The sequence below is a fragment of the Anser cygnoides genome, chromosome 15 (genome assembly GCF_040182565.1).
Source record: "Anser cygnoides isolate HZ-2024a breed goose chromosome 15, Taihu_goose_T2T_genome, whole genome shotgun sequence".
NCBI lineage: Eukaryota > Metazoa > Chordata > Aves > Anseriformes > Anatidae > Anser > Anser cygnoides.
This window is the reverse complement of record NC_089887.1, coordinates 4,299,173-4,326,976: the sequence shown is the minus strand read 5'-3', so window position 1 is coordinate 4,326,976 and position 27,804 is coordinate 4,299,173. Positions and strand designations below refer to the sequence as shown.

At 47.1% G+C, this 27,804-nt stretch overlaps 1 protein-coding gene and 2 long non-coding RNA genes across 4 annotated transcripts; 2 read left to right on the top strand and 1 right to left on the bottom strand.

The window, feature by feature from the left end:
• Window positions 1-96: 96 nt before the first annotated feature.
• On the top strand, window positions 97-13,074 carry LOC106032071 (cytochrome P450 3A8-like). The gene is made up of 13 exons (XM_013174879.3): window positions 97-253; window positions 1,241-1,334; window positions 2,456-2,508; window positions 3,786-3,885; window positions 4,365-4,478; window positions 4,662-4,750; window positions 5,209-5,357; window positions 5,897-6,024; window positions 6,359-6,446; window positions 7,472-7,632; window positions 7,834-8,060; window positions 9,534-9,696; window positions 11,901-13,074. Exons 1-13 carry the CDS (start codon window positions 183-185, stop codon window positions 11,994-11,996), a joined length of 1,533 nt encoding a protein of 510 aa, XP_013030333.3. The 5' UTR covers window positions 97-182; the 3' UTR covers window positions 11,997-13,074.
• Window positions 13,075-14,066: 992 nt separating this feature from the next.
• On the bottom strand, window positions 14,067-21,582 carry LOC136786458 (uncharacterized). 2 transcript variants are annotated; one of them, XR_010825166.1, is made up of 3 exons: window positions 21,427-21,582; window positions 18,713-18,927; window positions 14,067-15,381 (listed from the first exon to the last, which is right to left on the bottom strand). It is a non-coding gene; the product is annotated as an uncharacterized lncRNA (long non-coding RNA). The 2 variants fall into 2 exon arrangements; XR_010825167.1 differs by having other exon boundaries at window positions 18,639-18,927; window positions 21,427-21,500.
• On the top strand, window positions 16,253-17,064 carry LOC125182494 (uncharacterized). Its single transcript, XR_007162421.2, has 3 exons — window positions 16,253-16,332; window positions 16,415-16,584; window positions 16,781-17,064. It is a non-coding gene; the product is annotated as an uncharacterized lncRNA (long non-coding RNA).
• Window positions 21,583-27,804: the final 6,222 nt, after the last annotated feature.

Below are 27,804 nucleotides of genomic sequence, written 5' to 3'. Positions count from 1 at the left end.
ATGGTATTGGTACCATCCAGGGACGACAAATCTGCCCAAGGGTTAAAGTCTGAGCAACCGAGGCAGCACAACTCCTCCTTCCGCGTCATCTGAGCGCGGCTGCAGCTGAAGGTCAGCCCCAACCCTCATAAACCCAGGCCTGGGCGGTGTAGGAGACAAGTGCTGTCAGGCTGGGAGGCACGATGAATCTCCTGCCAGACTTCTCCCTAGCCACTTGGACACTCCTCATCATTTTCCTTAGCCTCCTGGTCCTGTGAGTAGAGGCTGGTCCTGACGGGTGCCTGGGGAGGAGAAGTCCCTGTGCGTGGGCAGCCGGGGCTCACAGGGGCATCACACTCAGTAGGAAGTGCCCTGGTGCATTAATTACTGTTAAAATAAACAATCCTGAGTCTTTCCATGCTACCTGCAAGGCTGAGATGGGGGCTGATAAAGGGGGTGGGTGGGACAAAGGAAATCTTTGCTGGAGGAAGTCAGAGAGCACTGCCTGTCTCCCTGTCAGCAAGAAACGATTGGAAGGATTAAAAGGAACTTCTGTGGTTTTTGTTTTGTTTTCTTTTGTTTGTTGTTTTTGCTTTGCCACACAGAGCCAAAGGGAGGAGTAATTCAGTTTTTGCTGCAGCAAACTGCCTGGTTGCAAAGGGCTGGGCTGTGCAAGCTGGGAGTGAGTAGGCACTGGGTAAAGTCTGCCCTGCTTCTGCCAGCAGAAGCCCCTGCTTAAATAGTTATGCTGGCAAAATTGCCCTTTTGCTTACAGCACTCACGGGAACTATAGGGAGCTATGCAGGCAAGAACTTAATTTGGCTTTTTTAATTTATGCCCCCGCTTGGCTGCTGTGCTGCCCTGGCTCTTCCACCTGGGCTTCACAGCAGGTCTTTGCAAAGCCAAAGGCAGGTCTCAGCTTGGGAACTTGGTCCCACTGAGGCTCCCTTCGGTCTCCTGAGTCACTATTGTCTGACCTGGGCAACGAGATGCAGCCCCTGAGCAAAGGTCTGAGATGTCCAGGTTTGCCTAGGCTGGGCTGCAGCTGCCATCAGCCCTTGTCTTGTACAGAGATGTACTCCAAATGGTCTTGGATTTCTTGCAGGAGAGCAGCCTCAGCAGGTCTGCCACTGCTTGTCCATAATTTCAGCTTTTGCTGTGTGGCAAGAAGCAGCTATGTAAGCTGCTCGCTGTGCTTAACGTGTAGAGAATTCTCTTCTTGTTATGTGAATGCATCTCACACACTGGCTTTGCTCGGCAGCTATGGGATATGGCCCTACCAGACCTTCAAGAAGCTGGGCATTCCCGGGCCCCGGCCTCTGCCGTTTTTGGGAACATTCATGGAGTACCGGCACGTGAGTATGGGCAGGTGCTGCTCCAGATCTGCCTTGGGGGCTTACTTGTAGGTGGCACTGGTTTTTTCCATTCTTTGGGCACCTCTTTGCCTGTTCTTGATTCCCTGATAATGGCAATGACGATTCCAGATAGGAAGCTCTGTGGATACGCAGAGAACATAAAAATTAATTTAAGGTTCTTGCTGACCTGAATGAGGAATGTTGTGTTTTTCATTCACCTCATAATTTAAGCTACTAGCTCCCCTTTAGATTTCTAGATTTTTCTCCCACTCCCCAGCAGCTGAAGAACTGTTGGAAACAGGAAAAAAAAATATTGAGGAGATACCTAAAGCTGCCGATTTCTGAGAATTGTGTACTTCTTTGTGCTTTGGGTCAGACCCCAGCAGTGCCCTGTCCTGCCGTCTGTTGCACCATCCCAAAACTAAGCCAGATGAATAGATTTCCAAATAAAACAAGTATGACCAAGTTAGCAAACCTTACCAAGTAACTGGGTATCAGCTGGTCCCAGAAAACTGCCCGCAAACGCAGGATGAAACGTATTAGCTTCAGCTTCAATGGACGGGGAGTTTTAACTTGTGTTTGCTGAGTTTACAGCATGACACATGGTCTCTTACTAATGGTTTAGTTGATGCATGGTGAGTGTTATGTGTCCCAAAAGTTTCATCCTTACATGTAACATCAGTTAAAACCTTAATGGGAACAAAGGAAAACAGAAGAGCCCTCATCACTCTGGTTCAGTAACTACTGTGGAAGGTCTCAGGAGGACGAGGCAGTAGCAGCTCTAACCTGTTGAGCTGAAGATGAAAGGACACGCTGGGATCTAGTTCTGCCTGCTAACTCTGCTCACACTAGAGCTGTGTACCCTGTCGTACCTTGTCTTCATTATATTTTTAGCTCTGGTTGGCTGGTGGAAGTTGAAAGTGCAGTTTTCTTTCTCTGCTCTCTTTTTACCTCCGGCGCAAATGTCCCCTCAGTGTCTGCATGGCTCTTAAGGGCTGCCGTGCACCCGCCAGCCTCTGCCTCTGAGGATGGGTCCGTGGGATGCTCCCAGCTGCAGGCTGGGACCTGCTTTGATCACTCTTCACTTGCAAACTGTTCATATCTCCTTTCTTCTTTTGCAGGGACTCCTAAACTTTGATCAGATGTGCTTTGAAAAATACGGTAAAATCTGGGGGTGAGTTTCGTTCTGCAGAACAAACTTCTCTGTTTGGGGTGCTTCTCTGCCCCAAAATAGAATGGGAAAGAGTGGATTGCCACCATGGCCCTGCACTGTCATTCCAACAGTGATGGCTTGGGACATGGGGGAAAAAAAGAGGTTCACCACTGGGAAAGTCTCCAGGACTTATCTCTTGCTGGGATGGGATGATGGCAGCCAGCCGGGGGGTCTTTATTTTTTTTTTTTTGCCTACTTTGGGAGCATTCAAAGCTAAACAGTGGTGTTAGTGACCTCAGGGACAGGCAGTTCCCCCATCCTCCAGCACCCATCACATCAGCACGGCCGTGCCTTTATCTCTTAGCTCCAGCCGCATTAGCGAGGGAAGGCAACAATCATTTCCCAACCATGCAGCCTGCCCAGAAAACTCCACTGCTGGTGTCAAACTGAGCCTCAAGCCTTTGAAGCCGCTGTTGTGTCTGTCTGGAGCAGAAAGCGAGCTGCAGGCTGCCGTGGTGTGTTTCATCTTGCTCCCTGCTTCTCCCAGAGCCGGGGCACGAGCCACCTTTAAACCTTCCTCCCGCTCCCTGCCCAGCACTGGCTCTGTGCGGGCAGGATTGGGGTTCTTATCGTGCTTCTCCTGGGAACCTCGCAGACCAAAGCACAACTGGTGCACAAAGATCGTAGGAGCTTCATGAAACAGAGCGTGTTTTTGGAAAGATTAAATGTTCTCAAGCCTCTTGAAGACGGCAGCTTCCCTCAGCTGTGGCCCAAGGCTCCTGCCCTTTGGCTTTTAAGTTTTCCTGCCTCTGGTGACCGGAAAACAGAAGAGGCAGATGAGACTTATTTTTTCCCCTCTCATTGCCTTGTAGGCCATGCAGGGAAATCTCTTTACCCCACAGGTGGCCATTCAGTATGGGCTTATTGACTGCAGCCACCAGTTACCAAAACACAGCTCAGACAGCCCAAATGCGGGGATCAGTGTCGCAGCCAAAGCTGCCTTTTATCTGAACACACACTGCTTTGGAAATCCTTCTCTAATAGCACAGATGATGGCTAGAAGTGCTCATGCTGTCTGTGTTTGGCACTGTACTTTTTTCCCCTCTCTCCTGTTTTACTGCATAATAAACCCGTTTCAACCCCATCCCTTTAGCAGCTTTGTCAGAGGGGACTCAGCCGGCCCAAACCCCGCGGGCTGCAGCGCTCGTTGCGCAGCGCTCTGTCCCCGGGCAAAGCAGCCTGCTCTCACTCCAGCTGCCCATGAGCAATGGACTGACCGTGGCTTTCTCTTGGCTTAGGATTTTTGACGGCAGGCAGCCTGTGCTGGCTATTCTCGACCCCGTCCTCATCAAAACCATCCTGGTGAAGGAGTGCTATACCAATTTTACCAACCGCCGGGTGGGTATCTTGTCCTGTGTTTTCCTCTCTGGTGGGAAGTGAATGCAGCAAGAAAGGAAGGTTTCTTCTTGGTTTCTGTTCTCCTTCTCTGCTTCCGAGTCTCTCTGAGCTCTTCAGCAAGTATTTGCTCTCTGTTGTGCCCCATCTTATTGACAGTACTGACAACAAAACTCTGCCAGGGAGGTGGAGAGGCCGTTCTGGCTGGGGCATCAGCCTGGATGTACTCTAGAGCTGAGCTGTTTCTGCCTCTTGTACTGCTGTTTCCATTTCTGTTGTTTGCTGTTTGAGGTAGAGCTGCTATGACTTCAGGGGACAAGTCAACACTCCATGGTTGGTTGGTTTTTTTTTTTTGTTCCTTTTTTTTTGTTCATTTGTTTGTTTGCCTCTTTGCATTGCTGTAATGTCAACGGGAGGCAGAAACCTTCACCCATTGCCCTGTATAACCACGTCCCTTTCGCTGTGAAATTCTCCTCGTGCAGAACTTCCGTCTGAATGGAATCCTGGAGTCAGCCCTCAACGTGGCTGAAGACGAGAAGTGGAAAAGGATCCGCACGGTGCTGTCTCCAACCTTCACCAGTGGGAAGCTGAAAGAGGTAAAGCAGAGGCTGCTGGTATTTTGCACCAAAAGCCGGAGGAGTGCTGGGACCTGTCCCCTTCCCCCAGAAGCCAAAGACTCGCTCACCGTGGCCTGTGGCAGACGGCAGCATGGAGCTGCCCAGCCTTGCTTGGAGAAGGTGAAAGAGTCTCAGTGCATTCTGCTTTGGTTTGCATTTCAGATGTTCCCTATCATTAAGCTCTATGGTGAAAAATTAGTGAAAAACATTGAGAAGAAAGTGGCTAATGATGAGTTCGTGACCGTGAAGGAGTGAGTAACTCTGTGAGGCTGACAGGAAGGAGTATGTATTTGGTGTGGGGAAGGAGCTGTTCTGGAGAGACATTTCAGGGTTGGACCCAGTGATCTCTGAAGGTCCCTTCCAAGCCTTACAATTCTGTGATTCTGTAATTTCCATGCTGCAGCACAGAGCCCTTCTCAGCTGTGCTCCTCTGCAGTGGGCCTGCTGTGCCCTGCTTGGCTCGGCCTGGGTAACTGTGCTGGGTTCCCCATCTCATTTTATTGGGGATACATTTCAAGGCAGCAGTTGGGCCCATTCCAGAAGCCCTGCAAGTCACAGATGTGGTATTTTTACATGCCATTTTTACAGTCTCTTTTACGGATTAAAATGTAGAAGAGCTTCCCTCTCTCAAGGATTGCTCCTAAACTGGCTATTATTCACTGCTCTGGTTGTGCTCATCCCATTCACTCTTTTTTTCTTCTCTACTCAGCATTTTTGGAGCCTACAGCATGGACGTAGTGGTCAGCACTTCTTTCAGTGTGGATATTGACTCCATGAACAACCCCAATGACCCCTTTGTCACCAACATAAAGAAATTTCTCAAATTCAGTTTTCTAAACCCCGTGTTCCTACTATTAGGTATGACACACCTCATTTCATACAGCCCTGAGTCGGCCACGTGCGGTGACCACCTGCATTTACTTTTAGCTCCCTCAGTATCTCAGAGTCCTCTTTGACATCTGAGAGGTGCACTTTGCAGGATTACATTCACCCTAGCAGGACTGTAGAAATATTTCCCCTGGGAAATCACAGTCAAGATATGTACTGTGTGGGTCTTTGTGTGGGTCTTTGCTCCACCTTCTTACAAGCAGAGATCCTTTCTGCAGTGGAGAGCCGTTGTTGTGTATCACCAAGAGCTGCACTCGTTGCAGAACTGAGGACATATTGTAGTAGAAAGCCAGGAGATTCTCAAGTGCTATTGCATGTCAGCTGAGGCCTGTTAGCTTTATTTTATTTTATTTTTTAAGAAAAAAAGATCTGAAGGCAATGAAAGGCAGTTTGGGCAGTTTGTTGGGTCAGGACTCAGACTCACCCCACTTCTTTCTATGCTTCATGACAGTTTTATGTGTCTTGGGCCTCCTTGAGCTATAATATGTTGTTCACTTCTCTCCTTTTAGTGTTGTTCCCCTTCATTGTCCCAGTACTGGAAAAGATGAAAGTGACTCTGTTACCCTCAAAAGTCATGGATTTCTTCAATGGCAACTTCATGAAGATGAAGAAGGAACGGGACAATGGCTACCACGTGGTGAGTCCTGCCCAGAGGGCGTTTTCTGCCCATAGCACAGCCCTTCTGAGTGCAGGAGGGCCCTTGTCGTGCCTTCAGCAGCTGTGGGGTATCCATCTACTACTCTCCATGATAGCTCCCTGCTCGTCGAATGTGTGAGGGCCAGAAACACCCCCTGCCTGGGCTTCCACACGGAAAATGTATGTGTTCATAGGGGGTCTCCGGTCTGAACCCCAACGTGCTCTGAAGCTGGGGGGCTGTGAGTTAAGTGGGCATCTCCACGAGGAGCTCGTGCTGGACAAGGTTTGCTCCCTGCCCACTCACCTCTGCTCTGACTGCCTCCGTCTCTCCCCAGGACCGGGTTGATTTCCTGCAGCTGATGGTGGACTCTCAGAGCTCACAGAACAGCTCCAAGTCTGCTGAGGAGAATGACTCGTACAAAAGTACGTCCTGAGAGCTGTCCTGCCCTCAGCAGACAGCAGGTGGTTCCTCATGTGGTTAAAGAATGGAAGTAGGAGAGGATTGTAGTCATTTATTCTACGGGAGTTTCAAGGTCTCAGTAGCAGGGCCGTAATGATGCTTATCACATATCAGCTGTATTTTATTATATCCCATTTCCTAGGGTAAGTCCTGAGGGCCATTTATCCAACAAAAAGCAAACAGAGTGAATATCTCCTTGCCTCTTTGTTTCTTATTTTGTCTTCTCTGAAGGCCAGTGGTGTTGGCTGTATTTCATAAAGCACTCAAAGCACATATGCTGCACGTACCTTGCTCATCGACAAGCTCATCTCTGTTGTTCATCCTAGGTTAACTGTTAGATTCAGAAAATAAAGGGTCAGCCAAGGCATAGCCCAGACCATCAGCTTCTATCAAGGCAGGAAGCTTGTTAACTTCTGATATGCATAGACAGGGAATTTGTGTGCCGCCCTGCACTGCAGGCTGCATCCTGGCAGCACTGGGATGCTGCTGCAATACCAGAATCCTGTATTGTCTTCATTACCACTGCCAAACTACGCTCAGGGCTACTAATCCCTCAGCAGCATGTGGCTAACCTCAGAGCTTACAGCAGTTGCTGGACATCTCCTCACCTCCAATTTTTCCTGGCACATACCCATTTTTTCTTTTTTTTTTTTTTTCTCAGAGAGCACAGTTCCAGAAGATAACAGATTTTCTAAATCAGGCTCACGCTCTGCATATCTTCACTGGTGCAATTCTGCTCTTAAAGACAGCAAAGTAACACTGCTGACCTTGACAGTGGTTTTTCTGGCTTCACACCAGTGCCAGACCCACCCTGCTCTGTGCCAGAGGCTACCAGTCTAAGTCAGCTGGACATTTCCTTCACCAGGTGTTAAGTAGCTATTGATAGCATTACCTGGACTGACAAGTGGGATCCTGGATTTCTGAGGGTTAATCACACTTGTGCTGTAGGTTTCAGCTTCTTACACTTGTTTTTTGTGCCTCTTTTCAGCATTAAGTGATGATGAGATTCTGGCCCAGGCTCTTGTCTTTGTCTTTGCTGGTTATGAAACCACCAGTTCCACCCTCAGCTACATCTCCTATAACCTGGCCACACACCCTGATGTGCAGCAGCAACTCCAGGATGAGATTGATGCAAACCTGCCCAACAAGGTAAAGAGGATGGGGAAACTCTGGGCTCATTCTCACCTATTTTTTGTGGATGCTGAACCACAAACCAGGCTGGAAGCAACACAGAATGGAACGGATGCTGAAGCTGAGGTTTCCCCTTTTCTGGTTTCTGGTGTTGGGGTGGGGTTTGAGGTCTTGTGTTCATAACCGTCCTAAGACTTTTGTTTCCCCTGCCATCCCCAGGCTGCTCCCACATACAACACCATCATGCAGATGGAGTACCTCGACATGGTGGTGAACGAATCCCTCCGGCTCTTTCCCCCTGGGGGGCGGATTGAGCGGGTCTGCAAGAAGACGGTGGAGCTCAACGGCGTGATTATTCCAAAGGACATGGTGGTCATGATCCCAGCATACGTGATGCACCGCGACCCAGCATACTGGCCTGAGCCAGAGGAGTTCAGGCCTGAGAGGTGAGGGCCTGGTGCAAGAAATAGCTGCACATTCGACCTGGCTCCTGGGAGGGGAAATGGCAGTGAAAGTGGGGAATGCATGATTATAACATTTAAATTAGGCATTTATCATTGTCTGACATCTAGTCCCAGCATTACCGTGAGGGGAGTTTTATGATCTACATCCATAAACTGTGCATGGAATTTAATTAACTGCATTGAAGGAAGCGACAGTGAGAGCAGCTCCCAGCAGCTGTAACACTGAGGGGTTTATGGCCAGATATTAAAATGAGAGCCATTGGGTGACTGGCATGGTGCCGTGCAAATCAGCAGTGGAAGGGCAAAGACAGGTAGGAAATAGAACTTAATTTTTCAACTCTAGTTATGAAACAATCCTTGCTTTGGAGGCTCTGCCAACTTCTGGGACATGAGGTAAAGGCCTGTGGCATGCCTGGGAGACACTGGGCTTGCTCACCTTCAGGTGGCCAAGAAGGCGTTGGCCCAGGGAGAGCAGGCCCAGATCTGTGCCCTTGCACCATGAGCTCAAATGCCTCTGGAAGCTAACCCCGGTGTGAACATGTGGTCCTTTGTGGGACACAGCGTGGCAGCGACATAAAGCAGAAAGCAAAGTGGAATGTGTGCTGCTGAAATCAGCACAGACCCTTGTGGCCCACATACCTCGTGCTGGCTACAGAGGGAACCACCTCAGTGGGAGCATCTAACAAGGGGCATGTTGCACCTCAGTTACTCCAGCAGCTTGGTCCTTACAACAGGTGACAAACGGGGAAGGGTAGATGGACAGGAACTGGAACTCTTTAGGGATCACTTGCCTCGCTGGAAGTTCATCGTTGGGTTGTGCTGGTGTCTTAGCAGCGAGATACTTTGCTGCTGGCTTAATGTGGTTAAGGTTTCTACCCAGACCTCATGCACTGGGAATGAAAAGCTTCCTGACATGAAAACTAACTGATCACTGAAAAGCATTGCTGAAAATGCTCAGTGGAAAATTCCTCTGTGAAGCTGATTGTTCTTCCCTGTTTTTCATGATGAGGAGAGGAATGGCTGGTGTGTCTCAAAAAGCAACCCTCCTTTTAGTCACGCAGGGGGAGAACGTCTTTGTGCTCGCTCAGGCCTTTGAACTAAAGGGAAGATGTGAAGCTGTAGACCTGTGTGTTTTAGGGTTTGAAATCTGGGTTCAGGTTTTGAGCTTAGAGGGAGTTCTGAGAAAAGAGTAGTTATGAAATCGTTAGCATATTTCAGGTCTTCCCTGTTCACCTGACACACCCAGAGATGCACAGCCAACTCCAAACAGCAGGATAAAAGCAGAGGCATAATGCATCTATTGAGACAAAAATAAGGGACTTAGCTGGTTTCTTCTAATATGCACGGAAACACAAAAAGCCTTTGCCTTCCCAGAGCCCTCATCTCTTCAGATCTGAAAGCTGACACACCTAGAACAGAAGCACTTTCTAACCTTACATATTTTTCTGTAATCAGGTTCAGTAAAGAAAGCAGAGAATCCATCGACCCCTACATCTTCCTGCCATTTGGGGCCGGCCCCAGGAACTGCATCGGAATGAGGTTTGCTCTCCTCGTGGTGAAAATGGCTGTGGTTGTCCTTCTGCAAAACTTCTCGTTCAGACCCTGCAAAGACACTCCGGTGAGGATTTGGGATGATGTGTGTCATTTCCTGCTCTTTGGCCCCACTGGGGTGGTCCTGTGTGCTGTCTTTTGCCTGCATCTCAGGACAAATAGGGAACTGTCCCACTTGAACATTAAATCCCTCATCCCTGAGGAGTTCATAGACTGATAGATTCATGACGACTGAACCTTGTCTTCTTACAGACTTGGGTTTTTACTGCTTCACACAGAGACCAGGGAGGAAGATTTCACTGTGGATTAGAGAGGCATGTGGGAATAACCGTATTTAAATGTTCTCAGTTATTTTAAATGGTTCAACACAAGTTACTGATACATTTTTTAAGCCTCTACAGAAGTAGAATTGATGTTGGTGGAATGAATATAGCAGGCTGAAGTCCCTGGAGTGCTCTGCTTCACCTGGGGTGCAGCTAGCTGCAGGGTGTTCAGCACCCACTGTTCCCTGCCACTCTGCCTTGACCCAGCTCAGGCAGACCCTGCTCCAGAGAGTGAATATCCCCTGCTCCAAGGCTGTGCTTTGCCACACAAGCATGGCCATTCGCTTTGAGACCCTGAAACAGCAGAATTCATTTCTTACAGGCCACCAGGCGACCTCTAAAGCGTAACAATTTTCAGCCAAGTGCAGTCTGAGATAAATTTGAATTGGTGGCTCTCCCCCCTTTGAGGCTATGGAGGTCCTTGGAGGCAGAGGAGAATCAGGGAGCAGGCTCCCTCCATCTTTCCCACCCTTTTTCGGTTTTGCGTGGGCTCCCACAGTTGCTGTACGCAGTGCTGATGGGACAGGCCCTGCAGGACGGGGCTGTTTGACATAAAGGAAATGCCTGATGTAATTTTCCAGCAACCATCACAGCATATCCTGAAAACAGGGCAACTCCCCATGACTCAGAGGCAGGTAGCATCTGCTGTTACTCTCGGCTGTAGACACTCAGTATCCAGCCCCAACCCGGCTTTGCTGTCCGGGCTGCTGCAAAAGGCTCTGCCATTAATACATTTTGTTCATGAGACAAGCTTAGGAGATCAGAGTGGAGGGGGCAGCAAGTGCATTCAAAGGACATTTGTTGTATAAAACAAAAATGCTCACAGAGTTATTACTTGGCACAAGCACTCAGCTGGAATCTCTGCAGATTCAGATTGTGACTCAACTAGTAACCCGGAGGTGAAAGACTGTAATAGTCCATTAACAATGCGGTGACCTATCAACCCTCCCCCAAGTCTAATGACATTTTTCTAGTCCTCTGCAATCCATAAAATTGATTCTTTTTATAACTGCCTTTAATTAAAGGGAGACAAGTTAAATATGTATTGTATTATTGGTGCCCATAGGTTTATGGGTCTCTTTCAGCCCTTTTTTCCTTCAGAAGATGTCGTGTGTATTGGATCAGAGGGGAAGAGAAAAATTCACCCCAGAACATCCCTTTGGAATACTGACATGGGAGCTGCAACCTCCTCTCACTCCTCCACTGATGGCACGTTGGGCTCAGAGCCACGTTGCTGAAATTTCCTGAAGCAAAGCTTATTGGGGCTTTTAGCTCATCTTGTCAGGCTGGGGTGTACTGCCCTTGTCCTGCTGGGGAGGAGGAGAGCTGGGACATAAGCAGCATTGCGGCGGTGGAGGAGGCTTGGTGAAGCACTTCTGCCTGCCCCACAAGGTGACTCCCTCCACCACTAGCTGTAAACATTCTTTTTATTGAAATTTCCACCCCAAGTGAGCCTGGTGCTTTTCTGCACGAGGACGCTTTTTCTTTGGTACTCAGCTCGAGCAGCTCTCTGTTTCTTCATTTCCCAGATAACTTATTGTTCCTCTAGCTCCCATTATAGTCTAGCTCCCCTTAGTGCTGACACGTTTCAGCATTAAACAAAATGGCACCGTGTGCCCCTCCTCAGCTGCTGCTCCCTGGATGGATTTTGGCTGCTTTTCCCTCTGTGTGCAGCCCATCGAGCAGCGTACTGAGTGCCTCTTACTGTCCATGTGGACGCCAGCATTCGCTGACCAATTCATCAAGGGCTGAGGGCTACTGAGCTCCAGCTCACGTCTGTTTTACATGAGCACTAGTGATAGTCCTATAAGCACATCTGTAAAGTCAGGAAATGCACTGAAAAAGGGGTGGCTGAGATGTGTGGGGGCTGTAGGGGTTCTCTCAGTGTCATGACTGTCCTTTTCTCCACCTTACATGGCTCTTTCGGTTTTCTTCTTTTTTCCTCAAGATCCCCCTGGTTTTGGACACAAAAGGTTTCATGCAACCGAAGAAGCCCATCGTCCTGAAGATGGTCCCCAGAGTCCACGGTGACCTGGAAAAGTGAAGGAACAGATCAGAGACTCTTGTTTGATGGTGCTTTCTCTGCCTAAGTCTTAGGCAGAGACCCAGATTGATGTGTGCACTGTAGAAATGTCGGTGGTGCAAATCCCCATTTCACAACATGTTATTAGGGGGTTGGCCCGGCATAATTAAATGAGCATTAGCCTAATGAAAGCTCCTCAGTCCCAGATCCTGCTGTCCCAGATCACAATAGGCATTTTGCAAGACCATTTCCACTCAAGTTATTTGGGTGTTTTTTTTTTTTTCTTCTACCTCTGAAGAGGCACTTTTCTCAGCAATTTGATTCCAGACACTGTCAGTCTCTTCTGGCAGTGTAATTTAAATCAGGAGAGGGAGAGAAATTGCACACAGTTAAGTAATGCTACCATTGCTCCTGTTCCTACTGCCTGCTGGGCAGCTCTGTGTGTCTTCTGGTTTTATACTCCTGGGGATGCAGAGTTGTCCAGGGCTATTTCCTCAGCTGTGTGCTCTGACCCTGACAAGTGTTAAAGTGGTCACGTCCTTGCAGGAACGAATGCCTGTGGCAAGTTTTCTGATGCTGATTTATTTAGATTTTCTTATGATTTTATGAGTGATTCAGATTGCAGATGAGTTAACTAGAGGAGCCCAGAGACAAGCAGTTCCCCCTAATGACTGGAGATTTGTGGAGTGGGAGAGAAGTGCCCTGCGTGTATTTTCTGATTGTTTGCTTGTTTTACCCTGGGCACGCAGCCATCTCCCACAGAAGCGACTGTCAGTACAGGCACCATCTACACTGCTACCGTGACACCTTTTAGTCTCTGATGTGTATTAGGCCATTGTAAGACCAAATTAACTGAATTAAAAATGACACAGGGTGCAGCACTGAGAGCCTTCGGATGTCCTGGGGAACCCTGGTCTAGAAGAAAGCTGTTGCCTTTGGCTGTTGAGAGCTGGGAAGGCTTGCCCAGACTTTATCCTTTTTTACATTCCGGAGGACCTAATGCTCTGTAATCTCCCACTTCATGTTACTCCTCCACAAACTGCTAAAGAGAAGCTAATCACAATAAAAAGCTTGTTTACCTCTTTTGTACCCAGCTGAAGCCAGTCTCTGCTTCTGCTCTTTCCCCGTACACAAGTTAATCCATCCGTAGGTCTAACAAGCTATTGGCCAAAAAACAGTGTGGTCTCACCATCTCTCCTAACAGGGCTTCCTCGTTGCTTAGGTGGGATCCTCAGTGTACCTCTGCCTCAAAAGCCAGGGCCGCAGAATGGACACAGAAGCCCATTTTTGCAGTTCATTCTTCCACTATGACGTGGTAACAACACAAATTAACAAAGGTGCTGGCTTGCTTGTCTCAACCAGGCATTTGTCTTTCTGCGAGAGCGGAGAGGTTTGATTCCAGGGTCTGCTCCATCCTGCAGATCCGATGACTTCATGCAGGGTTCAAAGTGCTGTCCGTGCTCTCTCCTGGACACCTCATGCACCTGCTCTGATGTACACTTCCCAGTCACAGTGTCTTCTGCTTCCAAAGTGTCAAATTTCAGTGCTGGCTGAAGTAATTGCAAGTGCACCTACCCCAGTCGCTACCATGTATAATAATGCTTGGATTCCTGGGGGATGAAAACTCGTTATAGCCTAAATTAATCTTAGGTGTTACCTTATGTGTATCATCAGTAGTAAGAGCTGCTTGTGGAGACGCTGAGTTTAAGATACCCCAGTTCAAAATAAATGGCTGAGTAGAGCCATTGATGGTGTAATTGTCAAGTGGTCTCCAGTGCAAAAATGGGCTTAGGAACTTCAGTCACTAGACAGGAGTTGCTTTCTTTCTTTTTATATTGCTTTTCTGTTCTGATATTTTTATAGACAGAATATATGTAATATAGATTTTTTATTTCTTTTTATATTTTATATTTTTATATTTCTGAAGCATTTAGTTGAAAACCTCAAAAGATACATAACAACCTTTCTGCAGTGGATTAAATTCCCCAGTGGAAGACATCCTTGCCTGAAAGGGTAGGGGAAGGACAAGGCTGTTTCCCTCCAGAGTCAGCAATGAGCAGGGTGGGAGGGTCAGAAAATTCCGGCTTCCCTGTTTGCCTTCGTGACCTGCAGCTGCACAGCTACCTTCTGCTGCCCTTGCACAAAAGCAAGGGTTCATCTTTGTTTTCTGCCGTTACCGTCCCTCTCTTTTAAAGCCATTGCACTGTGTTTGACTGCGGCTGTGATGGAGCATCTCAAGAGATAACAACAAAATATAGAGGCAGTCAAAAACCTGGAGAAAAAACAGCGGAAAAGTGACTCTGCTGCCACAGTGGTTGACAAAAAAGGGGCATGGAAAATCCCCAAGTCTCTGCCTTCAGAGGTGACCGAGCAGATGAGGGTGATGAAGTAACACAGTGTCACAGGTCAGGGAGGCATTAATGACCTCGCTAGACCGAAGGCTGTAGCTTGGCCAGTGGCAGTGAGGGAAGTCACGAGCGATGCACAAAGGGTTTTGCCTCCCTGCTCCGTGCCCGCGTTGGAATTAATCACTCACACACAAATGTCAACACTGCGGAAAATATCCTTCAGGATAATCTCTCTCACAAAGCTGCTTAACATTTTAGTAATATACAGTTCACTTCCAGGTGTCAAAGGATTTCAGCCTTTCTCATCTCTGTTCAAAGGCATCTTCATCTGCTGGCACCCTGGCGCTTCTTCTCTGCTCCGATTAAGCGTGCGAGCTGGCAGCTGCAGCTTGCAACGCGGATTTACCTACGGAGAACTCAACAGCAAGCTCATGGTGCTGCCTGGCTTTATCTTCAGGTGCCTGTGCTGGGTTCTGGCAAAGACAAGGTGATGTTGGGGCATGCCAAATCTCACCTCCATTTGGCTGAATTCAGAAGCGCTGGAGAGTACCAAGTGCACACCTTTGCTGTTTCCCACTCGGGCTTGTAGGAAGGATTAGGAGAGGAGGCTGATCTGCCCGTTTGCCTTCACCTTGAATCAGGGAGTGGAGGCAGAGAGCAGTGCTGCTCCCAGGCTCTGCTCTGTTAACCAGGAAACTTCATGTCCACCTCACTGTGACCAGAAGGAGAATCGATAGCAGTGCTGCTGCTAATGGGGCTGACCCACAGACAGGGGTTGCTAAACCTGGTACTGATGGAAGATTAGGGGAAAATGGCATGGTAAACGTGAACAGGATGCTGTTTTCAGTGATGAGGCTCAGATGTTGGCTGGGTGGGAGCTTACAGTGGGGAATCGCTCCGATCCTGGGAGCCTTCCAGCAGATAGACACGAGCCTGGCATAGCCCGTGGGATGGGATTGATTTCTGGTGTTTCTCTGGTCGGTGCCGCAGTTCTGGGGTTGGTCTGCGTCTGTCCTCACTGATCTGACTTCCAGAGGTGCTGAACATGCACAGTTCCCCTGCAACCAGAGAGAAATAGAGCCGAAGGCTTCAGCAGTGCTGTGCCTCAGTTTACCTGCAAGTAAATTTAAAATATAAAAATAAAAATGTTTATGGCTAACCAACAGTGAGATCTGATGCATGCCTGCCTCTGTCCCATGCTTTGACTCAGATCCCAGAGAGGTCACAGAGTGAGCAAATGGGTTTCAGTTGGACGGCACTCAACCACAAGTGCTTCAGGAGCTCATCTAATGTGCTCCAGCTGCTGAATCAAGTCCCCTACTGCCCCTGAAACACATATAGGATCTATAAAAGGCCCTCAGTGCCGGCTCCTGTGCTGTGCTGATTCCCCTCCCATAGCACAGTGCTGCTTCCTAATGCAAACCTACCTTCGGCTTAGCAGCAGCTCCCGGAAAGCTCTTGTTGCTGTAAAGAGAGCTCACCACAAAGCTGCAACGTTCAAATCTAGCCCCACTCACTTCTGCTTCAATTATTTAGGCCGGTTTTAAGCAAGAGCACCCACTTGCATTTAATATGGTGCTTGGAGTGGTGTCACTGCTGGGTTTAACGCATGCTCCAGCGCTCTGCTGGCTCTCGGTCCTCTCCCCCAGCGGCACAAGCCAGCGAGCGGGGATGTCCCCGGGCTGTCCCCTGCTAGGGCAGCCCTGCCTGCCACCAGCCCTGCCTGCCACCAGCCGCAAGCCACTCGGAGCTTTCCTGACCCTGACCCCAGCTCGCGACGAGGTTGTCCGCATGATTGCTGCTGTTGTGGTACGAGACCTGCAGCTGAAGAGAGGCAGGCCTCCAGACAGCCTCGCTGAACGCTTGATTCGGTTAAAATCGATGGAATAATTAGCCCACAGAGTCTGCCCAAAGGTCAGGAAGCAGTGATTTCTTTTTTTTTCTCGCAGCAGCTTTGGTCCTGAGCGCTTGCTTTAGTGCAAGGATTGCAAGCAAAGGCACTTCACCAGGTAGGTTATAAAAGTGTTATGACTGCTGGTATTAAGCTGACAGGCTAATGTGACAAGTGCTTAACAAGGTCTCCCAAAATAGAGAGGTAAATGCTTTGCAGTGCTGGTTTCTCGGACAACCCCGAAATGAGCTGACGGGCACGGCGCGGGCTGGGCTGGCTGCCTGGGAGGCAGAGTGCAGGAGAGCCTCGGAGAGCGGCGTGGAGGAAGAGGAGGAGGAGAAGGATGCCAGGAGAAAGAGGACGGGACCAGGTAGGGGCACCCTGCTCTCGCACCCCGTTCTATCCCGTGGCCCCAAAGCTCGTTTCCCCCCCCCCCCCATCCTCTCCCCCTCTGTCACCCAGCTCTGTGCTGCTCCCCGCGTGCTGGCAGCAGGCGTCTGCGGCGACAAGGGACACGAGGACGGTGCCATACAGGAGAATCCATCTTTCCCCCTCTCATCCCACAGGGGCACGTATGCTACCAGCTGGACACGCTGCATCCCGCGGGCTGTGTTTGCAGAAACGCTCTGATCTCTCATTCTTAAGCCCCACGTTTCAATCCCCCTCGGAGCGAAGGTAAACGGCTGGGATGCTGCTTCGGTGGATTCAAGGTTTCAAGTCAAACAGCAGTCATTTAACCACTCTTTTAAAGTTCATATCATTTGAATGTCATATGTCAAACTAATGCTACTTCCAGTGAAGGCAAATAGATATTTATTCCCCTCTCAGCTGTCCAGCGGTCTGACATTCATTATTGAAACATTGCAGCTGCCAGGGATTGAAATTACCTGTAGGAGTGCATCGAGCAAAGCCTTCCACCTCTTTAAGGGTTATTCCCTGTAATACGTTTTAGTTCAGGCTCATTTTACAGCTGCTCTTGGTCTGCAGTTGCTTTTACCTACGTCTGGACAAGGTCAGGCATGGGCTTTTTGACCATTTCCTCCAAGACGATGTTGTAACTTCATTTTTCACAGCTTGTCTTTGGCTCGGACTTGCGGTCACTGCGCACCTCGGTGCAGCTCCAGTCCCTGAGGGGCCAGCACTGCAAATTCTCTTCCTGGGGAGTCCCAGGCAGGGATTGTTATTTATTTGTTTATTTATTTCATGTATTATTTTGCATGCAATAGCGAACATTTTGTAGCTCATTGGGCACTAAAATATTCAGTTGGCTGTGTGCGAGTTCAGGGACAGAAGGAAAGACAGTGGAGATGACTAGATTAGTCTGCATTTAGACACTGCCCCGAACTTCACAGAGCAATTTACACCTGTACGAGGGTCCGTGGAGTTATATTGAATCAGACCAGGAGCATTTTACAGCCACTTTGCATGAGCATAAATGATAGCATAAGGTGCAAAGGAAACAGCCAGCCGGACAATTACATAGCATCTTCACACGCCTTATTAATTCTCATTACATTACCCTCTGTGCTGAGACTCAGCATCTTCCCTTCCCCACGAAGGGAAGGACGGGTGAGGCTGCAGAGCCAATTTAGCCACCTGCCAAATGTACAGCCTCTGGCTGCTGGTAGCTTCACTCCTTGGGTCTGGAGAGCAGGCTGCCCCCTGCCAGTGTCTGAGAAGCATCTTGCTAAATCAGTGATGGAAATCACAGCTGTCTCCTGCCCTACCGGGCTTCTGAGCAACCTGTGATGTTACAATCAACCACACCTATGTCTTTTCATTTTATTTTATTTTATTTTATTTTATTTTATTTTATTTTATTTTATTTTATTTTATTTTATTTTATTTTATTTTATTTTTTTTATTTTTTGTTTTATTTTATTTTATATTTTATTTTGTTCTATTTTATTTTATTTTATATTTCATTTTGTTTTATTTTATTTTATATTTTATTTTATTTTTATTAATTTTTTTTCTGAGCTTACCTCCATAGGTATCTCAGGAAGGGGGGGGGTGCCAATATTCACCTGAAGACCATGCACCCAGTTCCTGCCTGATACTGAAATTCCTTAAAAGAGAGCAGCTCCTTAGCACTCCCAGAGCTCTTGCCCCATTTCCCACTCGGAGCCACTTGCTTAAAAGCTGGCAGACCTGAACCTTTCTAGCCAAAGATGACCAGAAGCACCCGGTGAGTGCTGGGCTCCTCAGGCAGCAGACAGCTTGAATAGTCAGACCAGCTTTATGCAGCTGGGAGAATGGCTATCTGATGTTCTTTCTGGGAATCTTATTAATGTTATCTTATTATTTCATAATAGATGTAACCCATGTGCTAGGGCTGGCAGGCTGTAATTGGGCCTTGCCAGGGAATTACTCATATTTTTCATTCTTGAAGGAATGAACAGCGTATTCGGTTACGCTAACTACCTCATTTGTGTGGATTCCGTTCACTTTATGTGTCTCGCTCCTGAAGTATTACGGCTAGGGCAGCGATTTCTCACCCAAAGTAAACGTCGGAGAGTCTCGAAGCAGATGCTCTCTTCTCCCGGCGCTGAACAGACGCTGGCACTGTGTTCTCCTCTCCTTTGGATGCTGCAGAGTTGCCCAAAGGTGTTTTTTTTTTTCTTTTTTCCGCAGAACATGCTTTGTTGATGGAGATCCACAGCTCTTCTTCCAGCTCAGTGTCTCAGGGTGCTGCAGCAAAATGTGGAGCTCTCTGAAACAGGGGGGACAATATTATTTATTTATTGTTGCTTTCTAAGTCCTCTCTGCCTATTCAGTAACCTTTATCTGGGCCTCAGGCCTTTTGGGCTGACTTGTAAAGGGGCAGAAAAGGTAGAGCATCTACCCAAGGTCTCAGCCAAAGAGTTTTTTTTTACTCTCCACGGGGTGTAAATGATAGTTTCAGCCATAACGAACCCTCCTCCCAATACTTACAATTACGCTCTTTTGTGTGCGTATCAAAGCACAAGCAACATATCCTCGTCAATAAAAGTCCTTCCTAATTCCTTTTTATCCTCCCCGGGGGAGTCCTTAGAGCCCCGTGGATCCTTGAGCAACCCTTTAATTCCTCCCGCCTCGGCCCTCGCTACAGCCAGCAGTGAAAATGCTGCTCCCGAACCAGGCTGCGGTGGCTGCTGGACGCCACGGAGCATCACCTGCCCACAGGGACGCAGCTTTCTGCAGTGTTATCAGAAATGTTTCCACGCGTTTGTTTGCAAAATGTCTTTATCCAGCCAGGAGAAATGTCCCTTGAAGTCAGCTAACCAAATAAATAAATAACAGTCAGAGACAATAGAGTGGAAAAGTTTCTAGAGGGAAATAAGTGATGGATTGGAAGAGATTTGAGGCTGTTATGGTGTACAATTCCGTGCGTGATGTGACAAGAGAGAATCCTCATTGTGCCCCTTCCTGGTCTTCCATTTTAAATGAAGTCCTAAAAATGCTGATTTAAAAGGGTTGGAGAAGCAAAACAAAATAGGCAGATGTACGGGGTGACATTTTTTTTTGTAGACTTGGAATTTTTTTCATAATACAGCTGCTGGTAGCTGTGTCAGAATAGAGCTCTTTGACCAGGGTGCAGAAGGGATGCTGGAGCTGCTGGCAGCTTTTTAGTGTGCTCATGCACAAGTCTGAACAAAGAGAGCAGTGATTTCACTTCTCAACCATAGTAATAGCAAGCAACAGGAATTCTGACCTGGAATTTGTCTTTGCATTCCAAGACCATCCTTGAGCAGCCTGTGGAGACCCAGGGAAAACAGCTGATTAATGCCACCATTAATGAAAATAAACGCAGCATAAAATTCCAAGTACCAGGACTGCTTCCCAAAGCATCCAGGGGTGAGGGGTAACAGCAAATGCAATAAAGCAGAAATCTACTTTGACTGTCAAGGGATAATGTTTCTTAGCTCAGACCCAGGCCTGTGAGGGGGAACATACCGTCCGTAGCAAAGCAGTCTGCGACCTTGAAGAGCTCATATGCTTGAAAAGCGATCTCAGAAATGCAGACGTGAATGTTATTGGTGGCTGTTTCCCCCCTCCCAGCCCCTGCAAAGGGTCCCGTGTTATCTCCTGCACTGCACAGGACCTGGCTGCTGTTGATGCCCAGGGTGCTATTGCCCGAAATGCAAATCAGAAGTTTTTGGGTAGGTTTTGTGGCAAAATAGCAGTAAATGTTCTGCCCACCATCAACAGGCAGATTTGTCAAGGAGGTGCCTGTAGTGTGAGGGGTAGGGTGTGCAGGTATTTGTGTGCATGAGCCCGCGTCTGGGAGAAGTCTCTGCCTCTTTCTCATGTGTGTATTTATCTCACCGATTTGACCAAAGGAATTACAGGATTGAAAGGAAATTAATAGCTTAGCACCCAGTCAGCTTCTTGTTTTGAATCAATCCATTCTTGTCACTTGGACTGAACTAAATAATTAATCGTGCTACCTAAAAATAATTACGGCTAATATCACAGAGATTACACTAGCCAGTTCGAACAATAATGTTGTTAAGAACATCTAAATAACCCTATATTTAATTACAGTCTGGCTTGTTTAGTGATGTACAGGTTTGGGGCTTGCTCTCACTGCAAATTTGGGCCAGTTACATTTATTAAATGAGAACTTTTTATAGCTAGTGTTCAAATTATCAAATACTTGCCTAAAGCAATCCCATTGATCAAGTGTATCATTTGTAATACAAATGTTTTTATTAGGAGGCTTTGTTCAAGATAAATGAAGGATCAAATTAACTGGAGATTGGTTTGAGTAGAAAATGCTGCAGCTGGATAATTTCAAGCACTGAGGCTGAACATTTCTTTCAAATGATGAGAAGTCATCAACTAAGTCTTAATATAAAACATGCACGCACACAGGCATCTTTGTATTGATTCCTCTCATTTCTATGGCACTCTTTATACAAAGCACATCAGGTTTTGTAGGAAAGGTTGCAAACCCATCACATCACTGCAACTAAACCGGTCTGAGATTTTTTTTTTTTTTCTGGCCAAAATTGCGTATGCTGTCAATATACCAACATGCCCCAGAACCCTCTTCCCACTCCCTCATTTTTCATCCCCGTTCTGCTACCTCTGTTCCCACCCAGGACGATTCCTTGTGCAGCTCTGCTCTTAATTCAAACATCTCCCTTGCATCTGGGCTGGGGCGGAAGCGTGCCTCCTTTTCGGAAGGGAAACCACGAGAAGGGAGCCTGGACACGTGAATATTTACCTCTTTCCAGCATTTGTGGTAGCACAGCAGGGTCTGGATGTGATTGAGGGTTTGCCCATGATCAGCCAGTGGAAAATGAGCATGTGAGTGCAATGCTGTTACATTATATATATACACACATTAATACAGTCTGCGTTAGGAAAGCTATTTGTCTGGGGTTACATTTTTGGCTGTCATGTAGAACTGTAGGTATTAAATAGTTGCTTTCTAAATTAAGCTCTCCCCTCACCACATCCCACTCCCATAGCGATGCGTGGAGCGTTTGCTGATACAGGCGATACAGATGTCTGGGGAGCTGCTGTAAAACCTCCCAAGATTTACAGCTCCTCCGCCAGGTTTCTCCATGGGTTGGCTTCAGAGGGAGAGGTCTCACAGGCATTCAGGATCCTTTCAAATCTATCTCCAGAGGCACCCGCAATAATCAGAGGAAATCCCTTGAAGCCCATCAGATAAAATTTACAGACCTGGAAAGGCAGCATGGAGGTCAGTTAATCCCTGGGGACAGGCTATTTCTGGCCTGTTCAGGGACACGAGGCCAAGTTTCCAGCACGTGCCGAGCACGGAGAGACGCTTTGTGAAGAACTCCAGGTGCTCCAGCTTGGTTTGGCTTACAGCAGGAAAATCGATGTAAATCGCCTCAAAATGCCAGGGTTTCTTCTTAATTTGAGGTGGGGAGGAATACTCAGCTCATATACTTGGATCTAAACATCCATAATGCCTGTCCCAGCACCCTGTTAATGTACCAGGAGGGTGCTCAAGCTGCGCGATATGCAGCACAGCTTTTAGGGAGAATTATTACTTTATTTATCACTTTAGCAGAGGAAGTAATGACCCCAGGTGGAATTACAGGTGGTAATGAAAAACAGAGACTTGTTTTTCTCAGCTAGCGTTTGTGGCTACTCCAAGTACAGGGATATCTATGCAAGAACCAAAAGTGTGTACCATATATACATACGACAGATATTCACAGGATTACATATGTGTATATGATGTGCTCGTCATGTTATATCTGGTTTTGGAGCTGCAGAAACTGGACTGGGAGAGCTTGTATTTTGCTTTTATGCTGTGGCCAATAATAGCTTGTTACCCTCATTGAAAGGTTTAAAAGCTGTGACCATTATGTTTGATGAAGGTGGTTCAAACTTTGCTTTGGAAAACTGCAGCGCATTGGTTGGAGCTGTATTTCCTCCAGAAAAGCTACAGCTATTGTAGTAATAATTAAAAAAAAAAAAAAAAAAAAAGGCAAACCATCAAATTTAGGAGTTATATTTAAAGAGACAGAGAGGGAGATCAAATTAACCCCTTTACTCTGCAGACAAGGCTGAAGCACAAGGACATCACTGCAGTCTGCCCAGCAAAGTGAGGAACGAAAGCAACGGCGTGTATTGGTAATGGGTAACTTGATATGAGCCGAGCAATTTAATTTCTATAGGGAACACAGTGATTGAAAGCAGCACTAATGCTGATTAATCCCCCTCCCTCTTCTCTGTCTTCTAATTTCTCGCTCCTTGGTGCTCTTCATTCCTTTCAGACGAGTCCCATTGTACATGTACACCAGGACACCTCGTGCTACACGCGCTGAATACATCAAAATCTTGGGGGTCACACTGCTGCTTTTCTTAACCTGTATTACACTTTATAAAGCTGTGTTTTTCTCTACTCATTCCAAAACATTTTATATAGTTCATTTAATTACTGTTTTAGTCATTGACCATATGAAAGTCATTTTCTCATCAGATTTTTTTTTCAGCATCCAAAGATGGGACTGCAGCATCGCATCCCTGTTCAGCTCACAGGGCTGCTTTCAGAGGACAGCTACTGGTGGGACATACGGCCTCTCCAGCCTCTTTCCTTAATCTGGTCCCAAGCACAAGGACAGATAATTTAGAGGAGAGAAATTCATGCTCATTATACATGTGCTGATTTCAGGAAAGCAGACTCAGATTGATTTCACCAGGAATATTTGTTGTGTTTTGTTTTAGTGTAGTAGATAGTCTGTTTTCAGGGAAAACAAAACAAACAAAGAAAAAAAAACACAACAACAACAACAAAACAACAACAACAAAACCAGTGTGATCTAGGTTTAGAAATGACTCAAGTTTGGCCACCCAAATAACATGACAGTTGGGAAATCTCAGCTAAGTTCAATGTCCTGCCTCTGTCTGCAACATCTCCTGGAAAAGCCACGGAAGTGACTCACAGGTTGCTTCATCTGCCAAGAGCTTCCCTGTCTGCTGTCCTTGCAAAAAGAGATTTCCTCATCTCAGGCAGCAGCTGGGTTGTTGTGTGCAGTCAAAACTGCCTCTGAAAGCAGAGGATGTCTGGGAGAAGGGCTGACACAACACAATTTTAGGCAGGAATACATCTGAAAATAAAGTTTGGCAAAGAAAGCTTAAGAGGGAGAAATGTGCAGAAGTTACAGGAGCAAAATCCTGATTTCTCCAGCATTGTTTTCAGAAGGGGAGTGACAACTTTTGGGAAAATGCCAGGATTTTAAATATGCATTTTCTTTTTCTGAATATTGGACATGCCAGCCCAATGGGAACAGTGGATAAGTTTAATTGAGTGGTTAGATTTAATCGATTGGTTTAATTGATTGTTTAGGTTTAATTGATTGGCTTTGATAAAGTGTTCCTAGTCACCAGAGACACCAGGCTGTACAGACAAGTGAAGAGTAGGCACTACTTGTCTGAGCATCTTTGTCACACGTGTAGATAAATAATAATAATAGGAGAACAAACAGAAATTCTTCTCAGGGTGAAACAAAAAATATATGGTTTGGGGCAAAATAGTTCTGATGTCTGCCTGAAGTTATGGACATGAGGTCTATGTTGTCAAAGAAACCCAGTAAAACCACGGCCAGCTGGTGTCAAGATAATGGCTGGGAAAGGCAGGAGCCAACGCAATGGTCAGCAGACAGCTCCCAGAGCAGAGGGTGCAGAAAGTTTCCCTATGGGCACAGCAAGGTCTTGCTGAAAATCAGCAGGAATTCTTCGGGAAAAAAACTTCAAAGTAAGTGTTGTCTATGTTAGCTCAGCTATTGCCAGGACTCCAGCAGTCGGTTAACAGTGTCACCATCTCCTGCTGCCTGATGTCGCTTGTGAGTGGCACGGAGAGGGCAAAGAGGGAATGACTTGTACCGTCCCTCCCAGCAGAACTAAAGACATCAGTTGAAACTGGAAGGTTTTCAGTGCAAGCACAGAGAGGTACTTCCCTTCCTGTGCATATCTATGGACTCCTTGAACCACAAAGCCCAGGAAGCTGAGAGAGTGTTTCTGACAAGTACCTCTAACTCTCACCCTGCTCCCAGGCTTTTCCATGAGCATCTGCTGTCAGCACTGTTGGGGACAGGCTGAGCTGCTCACACTGACGTTTTTATGCTCCTCGGTTTCTTTATTGTCTTTATTTGACCAAGAAATCGCAAGCAGAAGAGCAGTGTCTTGGAGGACTGAGGATCCGCCGGGCTGCACTGAAGACCAACAGACCTCAGACTTGGTTCCTGCTGTCACGAGGAGCACAATCTCCGTGCTGCTGACGTTGATTTTACATCTGACTTCAGCCGCAACAGGCTCAAGGATTTCATTATTCAGCAGCCTCTCCATCTGCTTTATTGAAAATGTGTGCAAAGATTAAACATGACAAGGAATTTGTTTCCAAGATACTGATATTTTGGGATGGATTAAGAAGTGTAAGTACACCCTTCTTTCCCTGGAGAGCAAGGCAGGCTGTGCCTCTCCGCTCTGTTCCCCTCCAGGCTGCCCAGTGTCGTGGGGCTGCACAGAAAATGGTGTCACAGCTGTGTGCCTTTGCAAGTTATTTCTCTTCTTTTCCTACAGAGCCTTTTAATTCGAACTCCAAAAGAAAACAGGTTCATCAAATGTCATCTTGAGAATATCCCCCTGCATCCAGGCACCGTGAGTGTGAGAAATGATTTGTCGGGCACCACTACAGCTAGTTTTCGCCTGTTCCTATCCATCTCCTGTCAGCACTCACACCCCTGTTGACAAAACGAACTTCGCTTTGATTTCATCTTTCCAGATAACACAGATTAACTGGAAGCTGTCTCTTTTCTGTTGTTGTGAAAGCGTACAGAAGGAGCAATCCTACAGAAGAGATGCAGACGTCTGAGCAAAGCTTGCAGTCGTGGTAAGCAGTTCAGACCAACATATTGCTGGAAACAGAGATACCAGAGGTACCAGCCACTTCTGTAAGACTTTGAGCACAATAAATGCAAATGCCCATGTTACTATGCCGTTTTAATACTGTTTTCATGTCTCCCAACCAGCATCTCCTGCAGGGTTACGGTCCCCATCTTCTTGCATTCAGCCTTCCTCCTCCTCTGCTGCAGCTGTCATCCCGTATGCCGCGCGGGAGGAAGAGCAGGGTCAGACAGCCGCCGCCGAGCTGCCTCGTGTCGTCTGCCTTGCCTTCCCCCTGCAATTGTGGTGTGACAGATGCAGGAGAGAAGAAGAACTCCTGGAGGAGCACACAGGTTTATGTATTAGTGAAGATTTCCTCTGTTGTTTCAAGGGCGTAATACAAGGAAAAGGGAAAGAGAGAATTAGATGAGCCATGGCAATCCTTCCCGCTGGGAGACAGCAGCTCCACACTTACCGTTATTGCCACGAGGAGACAGTGATAGTGCAGTCAGGGACTTGTGTGACAGTTGTAGCGAGAAGACCCAGGGAAATTAAGATGGATCCTGCAGATAAGCAGCATTTAATAAAACTAAAGTGGATGCTTTTGGAGGCAAGCGATTTGCTCACCTCTGGAGAGCCTGGACAGAGCTGGAGTTTCTTGGAGTGACCTCATGAGCAGAAGAGGAGCCATGAGTCACCTTCATTATCATAACGCTTCACAGGGCCAACAATTTAAAATGTCAAGAAGCTTTTTCTGGAATAGTTGAATAAGTTATTACCTAAAGCAACTCCAGGCAGCCCCAGAGCATCTAATGTGGCCTCATGTGGTAGGGAAGGGCAGTCAGCCCACAGCCCAGGCAGGCAAGGATGGAACTGGGGGCTTCATACCCTGGAACAAAACCGTGTGTACTGCAGCATATTCAGTGTGTTTTACAGTGTGCACATACACCAGTGAGAAGAGATCATTTGCTCTCACTCCGTCCACAGAAAGAAAGTCAGGGAATGGAGGCTGTGATGAGATAAATGGTTATTATGAGATATAGGCATTTTTAATTAGCTCCTGCAGACTGCACCACACTCCTAATGAGCTCTTGCCAAGTTTGCTGTGATTCCTCTTTACGTTTTGTAACTCCGTAATAGTAACAATATAATCATTTTCTATAATAACCATGATAAAACCCAGATAATCCTTCTGTAACTCCTGCATAAGCTTCATGTAATTAAATCAGTTGGTGAAACATTCTTGGTCTAAGGGACAGATGAATGCAGCACAGCTCTGTCACCCAACAAAAGGGGCTGATGCAGAGAACACATTTCCCATATCTTCCTACACCCAAAGCATTATAAATCCAGTTAATGGGGTTAAAATGGTGAACAGGTGTGTTTGGATCTCAGGTTTGGCCATCACTGCCAAAGCAGCAGCCAGAATATTGCCAAACCAGTAAATCTAGTCTAGTCTGATTTGTGTTACAGGGGTTAGGGATCAGGCAGCTGCTGGAGCACAGAGCAGTTCCCATGTGGGTGGGAGGTGTGAGAAGGGATGAGGGGCAGAGACATCGCAGCACTCCTGCTTTCATCCCTCCTTTATAAGAAGGAGGAGTGCTTCTCAACCGTGCTGAGAAATGCAATTTAGATAAATAGTAGGTGGCTCCTAAGAAGAGTTTATGCAGCCTGTTATCTTTTGCTGCTCTGCTCTGATTGATGTATCCCAGAAGGTGTCATATGTGCCCTTTCCTTTCCTTTCCTTTCCTTTCCTTTCCTTTCCTTTCCTTTCCTTTCCTTTCCTTTCCTTTCCTTTCCTTTCCTTTCCTTTCCTTTCCTTTCCTTTCCTTTCCTTTCCTTTCCTTTCCTTTCCTTTCCTTTCCTTTCCTTTCCTTTCCTTTCCTTTCCTTTCCTTTCCTTTCCTTTCCTTTCCTTTCCTTTCTTCATTCATCCTTCCAAAGGAAGGATCAAGGAGGGGACGTACATCTTGAAGACAACGAAATGCATTGTGAAATGGACACAATGCCCCCAGAACAGAAGTCTGTTTCATTAAGAGATGGGAAAATCAAACTTCAACAGTAAACTCTGAGAGCTTTAGGACTCGTTCTGGTTGGTAGAGCATCCAGACTTTACTGTTTGCAGATTGGGCTCTTAACTGAACCAGGTGCTGAACAAGTGTTTTCCACAGGTCACTGATTTCCAACTTTATTCAGAATAGCACCGGCCCCAGGCCAAATTCAGTCCTGAAATAAATGGA

Bases quoted from the DNA above. Each gene is read 5' to 3' on its own strand.
- LOC106032071 (XM_013174879.3), top strand. From the start codon at position 183: ATGAATCTCCTGCCAGACTTCTCCCTAGCCACTTGGACACTCCTCATC. The intron at 1,335-2,455 runs GTGAGTATGGGC...CTTCTTTTGCAG, and splicing joins CATTCATGGAGTACCGGCAC to GGACTCCTAAACTTTGATCA. The intron at 9,697-11,900 runs GTGAGGATTTGG...TTTTTCCTCAAG, and splicing joins GACCCTGCAAAGACACTCCG to ATCCCCCTGGTTTTGGACAC.